At 47.0% G+C, this 11222-nt stretch overlaps 1 protein-coding gene across 1 annotated transcript; it reads right to left on the reverse strand.

The window, feature by feature from the left end:
* Positions 1-811: 811 nt before the first annotated feature.
* Positions 812-1531, reverse strand: LOC138358070 (circumsporozoite protein-like). Its single transcript, XM_069315541.1, has one exon. The coding sequence runs from the start codon at positions 1529-1531 to the stop codon at positions 812-814; it is 720 nt and encodes a 239-aa protein (XP_069171642.1).
* Between the last annotated feature and the right edge of the window lie 9691 nt (positions 1532-11222).

Below are 11222 nucleotides of genomic sequence, written 5' to 3' on the forward strand. Positions count from 1 at the left end.
CCTACTTCAGCCCCAAGTGTCTGGCGTGCTACTTCAGCCCCAAGTGTCTGACCTGCTACATCAGCCCCAAGCGTCTGGCCTCCGACTTCAGCCCCAAGTGTCTGGCCTTCTACTTCAGCCCCAAGTGTCTGGTCTCCTACTTCAGCCCCAAGTGTCTGGCCTCCTACTTTAGCCCCATGTGTCTGGCCTCCTATTTCAGCCCCAAGTGTCTGGCCTACTACTTCAGCCCCAAGTGTCTGGCCTGCTAATTCAGCCCCAAGTGTCTGACCTGCTACATCAGCCCCAAGCGTCTGGCCTCCTACTTCAGCCCCAAGTGTCTGGCCTCCGACTTCAGCACCTAGTGTCTGGCCTGCTAATTCAGCCCTAAGTGTCTGGCCTCCTACTTCAGCCCCAAGTGTCTGGCCTTCTACTTCAGCCCCAAGTGTCTGGCCTCCTACTTCAGCCCCAAGTGTCTGGCCTCCTACTTTAGCCCCATGTGTCTGGCCTCCTACTTCAGCCCCAAGTGTCTGGCCTACTACTTCAGCCCCAAGTGTCTGGCCTGCTACTTCAGCCCCAAGTGTCTGGCCTCCTACTTCAGCCCCAAGTGTCTGGCCTGCTACTTAAGCCCCAAGCGTCTGGCCTCCTATTTCAGCCCCAAGTGTCTGGCCTCCTACTTCAGCCCCAAGTGTCTGGCCTGCTACTTCAGCCCCAAGTGTCTGGCCTGCTACTTCAGCCCCAAGTGTCTGACCTGCTACATCAGCCCCAAGCGTCTGGCCTCCGACTTCAGCCCCAAGTGTCTGGCCTTCTACTTCAGCCCCAAGTGTCTGGCCTCCTACTTCAGCCCAAGTGTCTGGCCTCCTACTTTAGCCCCATGTGTCTGGCCTCCTATTTCAGCCCCAAGTGTCTGGCCTACTTCTTCAGCCCCAAGTGTCTGGCCTGCTAATTCAGCCCCAAGTGTCTGACCTGCTACATCAGCCCCAAGCGTCTGGCCTCCTACTTCAGCCCCAAGTGTCTGGCCTCCGACTTCAGCCCCTAGTGTCTGGCCTGCTAATTCAGCCCCAAGTGTCTGGCCTGCTACTTTAGCCCCAAGTGTCTGACCTCCTACTTCAGCCCCAAGTGTCTGGCCTCCTACTTCCGCCCCAAGCGTCTGGCCTCCTACTTCAGCGCCATGTGTTTGGCCTCCTACTTCAGCCCCAAGTGTCTGGCCTGCTAATTCAGCCCCAAGTCTCTGGCCTGCTACTTCAGCCCCAAGTCTCTGGCCTGCTACTTCAGCCCCAAGTGTCTGGCCTGCTAATTCAGCCCCAAGTCTCTGGCCTGCTACTTCAGCCCCAAGTGTCTGGCCTTCTACTTCAGCCCCAAGTCTCTGGCCTGCTACTTCAGCCCCAAGTGTCTGACCTGCTAATTCAGCCCCAAGTGTCTGGCCTGCTACTTCAGCCCCAAGCGTTTGGCCTCCTACTTCAGCCCCAAGTGTCTGGCCTCCTACTTCAGCCCCAAATGTCTGGCCTCCTACTTCAGCCCCAGGCGTCTGGCTTGTTACTTCAGCCCCAAGCATCTGGCCTCCTACTTCAGCCCCAAGTGTCTGGCCTCCTACTTCAGCCCCAAGTGTCTGACCTGCTACTTCAGCCCTAAGCGTCTGGTCTCCTACTTCAGTCCCAAGTATCTGGCCCTCCTACTTCAGTCCCAAGTGTCTGGCCTCCTACTTCAGCCCAAAGCGTCTGGCCTCCTACTTCAGCCCCAAGTGTCTGGCCTGCTACTTCAGCCCCAAGTGTCTGGCCTGCTACTTCAGTCCCAAGGGTCTGGCCTCCTACTTCAGCCCAAAACGTCTGGCCTCCTACTTCAGCCCCAAATGTCTGGCCTGCTACTTCAGCCCCAAGTGTCTGGCCTGCTACTTCAGTCCCAAGGGTCTGGCCTCCTACTTCAGCCCCAAGTGTCTGACATGCTACTTTAGCCCTAAGTGTCTGGCCTCCAGTAGTGTAAAGTACGCCTACGGCCATCCGCATCACCTGAGCACGTGGGCTCATTAGGCTCCCCTGCTCTGATGGGGCACAGGTACGTAGACCCACGATGATCTGGGGGGTTCCCCGGGTGTTTGGCGCGTGGTGGCGCGTGTCGTCCAGCCAGCAGTGCCGGGCCTTTGGCTATGTGGTCATGTAGAGAGAGTAAAGGCAGAGGAATGTTCAAGAGGAGAAGAGGAGAGGAATAGTAGTAGATGAATATGTATGAGTATGTGCTGTAGAGTTAATCCTGTGTGTAGACACACAAATCTTGTATTAATCCTGTGTGTATGCCTCAGTGTCGTCGCTACCCTGGTGCGGGGTAGACGTGTAGGCCTACCCCTCCACATGGATTTACTGCTAAATGGGCACAGATGGCCTTAAGGCTTTCGCAACCTAACAGTGATATATACCATCTAGCTACTGGAAGCTTTCACCTAGGCTTCAAAGTGGTGTGCAGTGCAATTTGACCAGATATCTGGACAAACAATACTTATGTTTTTGAAGTGGCGCCTTGGGCAGTGGGGACATGGCCGCTTCCCCTTACCTCACGCCTGGTCAGACGCCTGAGGTGGTACCCCGGGTCCTGGGACTTAAGCCCCTATTGCCCCATTCCCCAAAGCTGTATTTCCCCTGTACAGCCTGGACACGGTGACAGGAACAGACCACTCGCATGCCACTGTACAGATGCCTCGGTGATTGGTGGTACCAGTGCAGTGTTACACACAGTGTAGAGGACTATTAAGTTTGTGTGTGTGTGTGTGTGTGTGGATAAAGTAGGTATCAGAGTGGCACTCTCTACACCTGTCACTCTAAGACCCTCACTACCAGTGCGATACCCTCAGCAGCGTTGCCAGCTGACCGTGTATACACCTGCGTTTGCTTGTATGGTGTCTGAACTATTCAACTTGTCTCTGCACAATGATTAGTAGCCGCTGTTGTTCTGGGTCAAGGCCATAGCCTGAAGTGCTCCCACTCTGTGGTAGAAGCTGACGTGTCTTGTCACTTCATGTTGTGACTCTGGCAACTATGGCCACTTCCCTCCCGCCTTCTGGGGTCACTCACAGTGACCCTTCCCAAAATGCTTCAGACGCATTTGCGTCCACTTCGGCCACCACCCCGCATGACTTACAGCATGGACAATCACTCCATCCTTCTATAGCCATGTATGAGGAGTACACCAGCTCAAGTGATGAAGCAGCCTCCAATGGTAGTTTTACTGTACACAAAGGCCAGAAGACCTTACGTAAAGAGAGAAAGTTAAGGGAAGATAACAATTCTGTCAAGACGACTAATGTCACCCCCACAAAGGGGGGGGGGTGCATAACGACCTACCCTAGCGCCCCGAAATAAATATGCCAGGCTGGCATTTCCATCTGAAGTTGCCAGTAGACAGAGGTACTCCTGGATGAGACGTGACCTCCTTCGTGCTTTTCCTGATGCCATAGACCTCATAATCCCTGAACACACATCACCCTACATCTATATAGCCAGGTCCGATGAAGGCTCCATCTCGGCTCCACTCCAAGGTCAAGTGGGTGGCATCACATTCAATAAAGCAGACTCTCCTGCGAGGTCCAGGAGGTACAGCGAGTACCTTGTCACATCCTACCCTCGTGACCTTGACATCTCCCATGCGAAAGAACTACCAGGTGTGTACAATGCAAGACGCATCAATTCTGGAGGCAGGCCACTAAACAGGATTGTCATCGTCTGGGAACGTGAGACGCCGCCCACCCAGTCATCACAAGTTCCTAGGCCCCTACCGGCCAGCCTGCCCCATAACACCCTGGGTGTCCTCAGCTGTCATGTGTTTTAACTGTCAACACTTTGGTCACGTAGGCAAGCACTGTAAATCTTCAGGCACCTGTGCAGCCAATCATCTCACTAAAGAATGCCCCAATAAAGACCACGCCCTTGGGACCGATGAGACCTCATCCTCAGCCACCAAGCACAAGTGTTCCAGGTGCTTGCGGGAGGGTGTGACCGCCTGGCACAAGGACTGTGTCAAGTGGCCTCCCCCGCACAGCACAGTGGGGCAACCCTCCACCACCCCAGTCAACCCACCCACCCGGGGTGGCCCCATCATTACACCAACCCGCCCCCCCCCCCACCCGGGATGACCCCACCACCGTTCCTGACATCAACAGCCTGACAACCTTCCCTCGCCTACCTGGGAAGCCTGACGCCAGCCTGCAGAGGGAGGTGTTAAAACTTCCAGCTCGCATGAGTAAAATAGAAATTACCGTCAATAAGCTCCAAGAAACACTCACGAAGATTGAAAATGGCCTCAACAGCATTTATGGTAAGATCAACATGGACGACCTGAGACAGTGTTCAAGCGATCATCTCGCCATCCCGAGGAGTGAAGTGAACGTCCAAGTCTCTAGTGAAATGCCTACCAGTGATGTAAGTGTTGACACGTCTCAAGCAAGTATTGACCCCCCCCCCTCCAGTGTTGTAAGTGTTGACACGTCTCAAGCAAGTATTGACGCCTCCTCCAGTGCTGTAAGTACCGCTGTGGCGAGTGAAACATATGAAAACCCGTGTGTCTTAGCTATAATTAACAAATACGCTCTAGAACTCATTCCAAACTATACCGCTTGTGTCTCTATGAATCCTGATGAACATGAAATGATTGTAGATGTTAGGAAAAGTACAGGCAACCAGCTGACCTTGAAACAGATGAGAGATCTCTTTGACATTGATGACTGTGAACAATTGTCATTTGTATGCAATAGTCTACAACTTGTGAATCTTGTAAACCCTTCTCTTCGTCAGGTTCATGAATACCATTACCCACGACCAACTCATTCTTAAATTTCTTACGTGGAATGTGAGAAGCGTGCGAAGGAGACTGTTTGATCTAATGATGTACGCTGGTGCCAACAACATTGATGTACTGTGCCTGCAGGAACCATACACTGCAAACACAAAAAATAAAACACCACCCAAACTCCCAGGTTATGTAGCTTTCTCAAATGTTAGTTCACATGATGTCGGTATCTTGACGTATGTTAAAAGTAACTTAGTGTGTAAACATGTTAAAAACCACAAAAGTGACGACTCATATTATCAGCAGTTTCAGATTGCTACAGCGACCGGGTTTATTAACTTGGTTAATGTATATGTAAGGTGCGATCAAATGGCGGAAGCTTCTCTTCCAAAAATCACCAGCAGCTCTCAAACCATTGTAATGGGTGATTTTAATGCTAGACACACTAGCCTGGGTGACACCAAAACAAACAGGAATGGCAGAGTCTTTGTAAAATACTTAGGAGATAATAACATGTCCGTATTCAACTTCGACTCCTCTAACGTCACACACCTCAGGGGTGGCAGGCTTGATTATGTCATTGGTCACGGTCTCATTGATAATGCTGTCGGAGGATCAATTGTTCATGAATTAGTTAGTGATCACTTTGCCATATTCAGTTCATACACTATCAATAATGTCAAACCCCTAAGCTTTGCAAAAAAAAATAATTAATATCCCTGAAAATTTTCACATGCTCTTCAAATTCCGCATTTCTGAATGGTATAACACTTACTGTTTTACTACCGTCAACGCATTATATGAGGACCTGGTCACTGAAGTAACCGCTTTTTATGACAATGTTGTAAAATCCACTAGACCCAAAACAGTGAGGAAGGGACAGAGGTGGTTCACTGACTCATGCCTTAAGCCCCTGCATGACAGAGTTCTATTCCTAGCTGAGCAGTATAAAACACATAAAACAGCTGACACCCTCAACATATTTCTTAAAGCCAACCGAAAGTTTAGAGAGCTAAAGGAACAGGTGTATAACCAGCACTGGAAACAGTTTTTGCAGGGCATCAATCATGCAACATCCTCATCCCAAATGTGGAATAAAATTAAAAAGATTTCTCGTCCTAGCAGCCGTCAACTTGATCACCATTCACCTGTAGACTATGCCGACATGCTGCTTCAGCAATATGGAAGCACTGCTAGTATAAGCAGCCTGCCCCTAGATGTGCAAAACTATCTGGCTAGTACCAAAATACATCGTAACTTCAATATTGAAATTGCCTGTAGTGAAATAGGGCCTGATGATAACTATGGCATAACCCTTTTTTAAATTAAAAATGCACTCAAGAAAGGTAAGGCTACCTCTCCTGGAGAGGATGGCATCACATACAACACCATGAGAGTACTTGCTGAGCTGCCAAATAGCCCTTTGCTAGAATTCTTTAATCAAAGTCTAAGGCAGGGCCTTACCTGACCGCTGGACACAGGGACTCATAATACCCATACCCAAGCCTAATTCACAAAAATTTAGACCCATTTCTCTGACGTCGTGCATGTGTAAAGTTCTTGAGAGAATTATTCTCGACAGACTAATGTTTCAAATCAACCCCCACCTTGCCCCTAACCTGTATGGTTTCCTTCCTGGAAGAAGCACACAAACTTGCTTTGCTGAGTATTTTATCAGAGAGAGAACAAACTCTCAGGCTGCATTTATTGATCTCCAAACTGCTTTTGATACAGCAAACAGAGAAATAATCCTAGAACAGCTAGCCTCTTTTGGAGTTAAGGGAAGACTGTTGACATGGCTCAGGGGGTACCTGAGTAACAGAACCGCCTCAGTCCTGTTCAAGGGGGTCAAAAGTAAACTTTGTGCACCCTTTGAGTTGGGTACACCCCAGGGTGGAGTGCTAAGTCCTACACTGTTCAATGTTCTGATGCATAAATTAACAATTGATATTCCCACACTACCTGACGAAGCCGTCATTTGTTATGCCGATGATATATGCATTGTTGCAAATTCCCAAACTAGACTGCAAGCTCTACTTGATTCATTCGCTGCTAAAAGCATTGAATGTGGTCTTGTTATCTCTATAACTAAATCCAGAGTTCTCCATCCCCAAGAGAAAACTCATGTCCCTATAACTTTCAAGGTCAACAACCAGAACATTGAAACGTGTAGGCAGCACAAATACCTTGGAGTTGGTATTAACAGTGACATTGTAAATGATCTACACCGTAGGTTAAAAGAAAGACTAAAACCATTGAAAACACTTACTGGTAAGAATATTGGTATCAATATTAAATATGCTAGACTATTCTATATGATGTTCGTTAGATCTCTCGTTGATTATAATGCTCTGCACTTAATTAATTTCCCCTCCTCTGTGTTGGACAAACTTGAAGTAGTACAGAATGAGGCCATGAGGATAATTCTTGGTGCTCCAAGATGCACAAGAATCATCAACATGCGGGAAGAACTGAAGCTTCCAACCATACTAGAGAGAATCATGCAAGTCAACACTACCTTTTGCCTTAAAGTCATGAGAGACCCTACATCTCCTGCATTGCTCAGAGACAAACTATTTAAAGCTGTTAACATCCTTTTGACTGGTGCCGACATACCAACTCACTCCTTTTATGATAATTGGCTGAGCAACAATGCCTACAATCTCATTAAACTTAACATTCCTTTTAAGTGCAATCTACCTATCTCTGATATTCCTCTTTATCTGTACCCCACCATTCAAGTATCATACACACCTGTCACCAAGAAAGATAATGAGAATCTTGTGCTCTTTTCAAAGCTGTCACACTAGAAACAATTGCCTCCTCCATCGAGAGTTTAAGATCTCACGAGCACTGTGTCTACACCGACGGCTCAGTCCAATCCTCTACTGGACGGACTGCAGCAGCATGTAGGTTTTATAGAAATAATATTTGCACAAAGACTGTCAGTGTCAGGTTAAACAACTGGCTGACCTCCACACAAGCAAAACTAGCAGCATTACAACTAGCTACCAGTACATTAAAAAACATTGGAGGAGGAATAATATTTTGTGATTCAAAGTCTGCTCTTCAAGCAATCGAAAACTTCTCTTGGAAGATCGACAGCAAGAACCTCATACTCCCAATAATAAATGACCTAATTGATGCACAGAGTAAAGGGTCTCGAATCTCCTTTGTATGGATACCTTCACACATAAATATAACTCATCATAATGAGACAGACATTGCAGCCAAATTAGCGTGTAACAAGGATGAAGTTGAATTAGATCTAGATATCCCCATCTCTGCTGTCAAAACTGTATTGGTCCAAACACTCAGATCTGATAGGAAAGAAATTACTGACTCCCAACGACCTGAAAGTACTAGTATAAAAAGCTATGATTTGTTCAGATCTAAAAACTATATCTATGGGCAGCACAAAACGTCCACTAGACTGTGCGACACAGTGGTTGCAAGGATCAGGTTGGGTTACCGTTACCTGTGGCAGGTGGCTGCAGGTGACGGATCTCCCGATCCTGAGCACTCCAGTTGCAAACTCTGTGAGCTGGAACTACAGCACGATCTCCCGCACTACATCACTGAATGCCCAGTTATTAGACCTTTCAGACCAGTTGGCATGAGGTACCTGGAGCTTTGCAATTACTTTATTCACTCTCGTATTCTTGAAGATATCCTCACAGTGTACCCAAAATTTGCCAGTGCAGGCTACTAAACCCTAAAGCTAGGCTACTAAAGGCCCTGTATGACTAACCATCCTGCGAGATGGGGACTTTTATTACCACTGCTACCTTATTCAATCTTGTGTTGATGATATCCTCAAAATGCATCCGGAGTCTGCCAGTGCAGACTGCTTATCACATGCCTCTGTATGACTAACCATCCTGTGTGATGGGGATTTTTTAGCATCACCTAGTTAGCTTTTTTCACACACTGTACTCCACTTCATATAGTCTAGGGTAGCTGCACTAATGCAGATGTACCTCATTTATTAATAAAAATAAATTAGATAGATAGATAGATGCGAGTATGTGGTTATGTAGAGGAGGTAGGATCCTACCTGGCACGGATATGTTGAGTAGGGAGGGAGGACCCTACCTGAGAGGGTAGGAGACCAGATGGGTATGGGGGGAGAAGGAGGGGAAAGGTAGATAGATAGATGCGAGTATGTGGTAATGTTGAGGAGGGAGGGACCTCTTACCCCTGAGAGGGTAGGAGACCAAGCTCTTAAGATGGGTAGTTAGGGATAGGGCATGTGAAGGAGTGGATAGGGGGAGAGGGGAAGGGAAGGGAGCGCGCGGAAGCTTTGACTGATAGCGTGGGTCTCTCATTCTGGTGACTGTTTTATGTAGTGTACATATTTTTTACCAATTCTCAACCTCTGGTGTGGGTCTCCGCGGGTGATTAGTTTTCATGACAGACTCGAGGGGTATTCAGCATCCCCCTCCCCCTCCCCTGCTTCCAGAGCGCTAAGGATATGCGGGTCATACCTACCACATAGCTCTGAGGAGTGACACCACATAACCCAACCCTTTCTCACACTTGCTTATAGTCAATATTGGCTTATTTAATAAGTGCATATGTGAAATACTAATTGATTGTGAATATTTTAGTTTACCTTGAAAAGCTTCATAGAAAACACCGACCTCACCTAACCTTCTTAGTATGTTAAGATAAGCATCTTAATTACAATTATTGCTTAATCAATACTGTTGATAGGTTAAGTAATAACTGTAAATAAGAAGCAATAAGATGCTTATCTTAACATACTAAGAAGGTTAGGTGAGGTAGGTGTTTTCTATGAAGCTTTTCAAGGTAAACTAAAATATTCACAATCAATTAGTATGTCACATATGCACTTATTAAATAAGCCAATATTGACCGTAAGCAAGTGCGAGAACGGGTTGCATAACCACATGGGGTCACCTCTTCGAAGGTTGAGGCCTAACTGTTACGAATGTCATCATCAGCCTCTACCATAGTCAGTCAGTCCTGCCCACCCCTCCATCCACATAGTAGGGCATACCACATACCAACACCTCCACCACACTGCTGGGAGTGACAGCAATACGGCGTACCATACTCACTCCTGACCCAGCTCACACCGGCACATAGCAGCAGGGAGACCACATAACGCAATGTAGGAGAACTGTACTTGGAGCGATGGGACTCCTCCATGTCGTGCCCTGACGCTTGAGTGGTCTGTGTTTGCATTAAGGAGGTAGGGTTATATGACGCAGCCTCCCCCTCACTCCCTCCCCTCCCATGCAGGTAACAAATGAGGGTGAGAATTTAGCCGTACTGTTTTTGTAAACATGGTGGGTGGGTGGGGCTCCCCTCTCCCTCCCCTCCCTTACCTTCTAGAGTGGTACGGACCTGGACCACATACCGCCACATAGACCTGAGAAGTGTCACCACATGGCACATCACTTAGTAAACTCAAAGTCAGTAGGGTTAACGTTTACTGAAAGAGGGAAACATTTTGGGCGGGGAGCAAGCCTTCGGAGGCAGCTCTCCTCTGTAAAGTTTGTCACATAACTGAGGCTAAATGAGGCGACACGGCCCACCATAGCCGACCGCTCCCTCTCCCCTCACACTTGGCACCCGCAAGTTATCAGCTTACACGCATTTCTCGCTATACAGAATAATAAATAAATAAATAGTTAGGAGAAGTAAACCCGTTATATATAATTTTTATTCTTTTATTATTATTTAACATCAATCTCAGGAGCTTCGTAATTACACACATCTGAGGCGTAGTGAGATGGACGAGGTATTGGGATGATCATACCCTCACCCCCATCAACACCCAGCCCCTCCTCGCCCTTACCATCAACCATCGCCCCATCCTCCCTAGACCGATTGTTCTGTGCAAAGCCTTTAGTATTATTTCTGATCATATGTAGAGTAGTGAACCAGTTCACAAACACACCATTAGGTTTGGAGACTTAAAACCTTATGTTAATCGAAGGAAGACTGACAGCTCACCAGAGTATGGAAGACTAATGTCAATTTTCGGCCCTCCATCACTCTTACCCCATGTAACCTTGTAACGTAACGTGACCAACATGTTAACATCATTCTTTGCCCAAATAGCATTTTTAAGAGTAACGAGAGTCGTAAGGTGGTCTTCAATCTTATTATTAATATAACAAACCACAAACACAATATCTCCAGTTCATCTCTCTTACCATATAAATATTACTGTCTACCAGTTTTAGCCACTGTAACACTATGTAACGTAACATGGAAGTCATCTTTCTTCAGTCCAAAATATCATTTTGAAATGAAAAGTATGACTTAGTCCATCTCCATTACATCTCTTACGATATAAATATTACTGTGTGCCAGTTTTAGCCCCTGTAACATATTGCAACGTAACATGGAAATCATCATCTTTCTGCAGTCCAAATAACATTTTGAAATGAAAAGTATGACTTTTCTGAAAAGTATATCAGAAGGAGTGACTCCTTCTG

This window comes from Procambarus clarkii, chromosome 81 (genome assembly GCF_040958095.1).
Source record: "Procambarus clarkii isolate CNS0578487 chromosome 81, FALCON_Pclarkii_2.0, whole genome shotgun sequence".
Taxonomy (NCBI): Eukaryota; Metazoa; Arthropoda; class Malacostraca; order Decapoda; family Cambaridae; genus Procambarus; species Procambarus clarkii.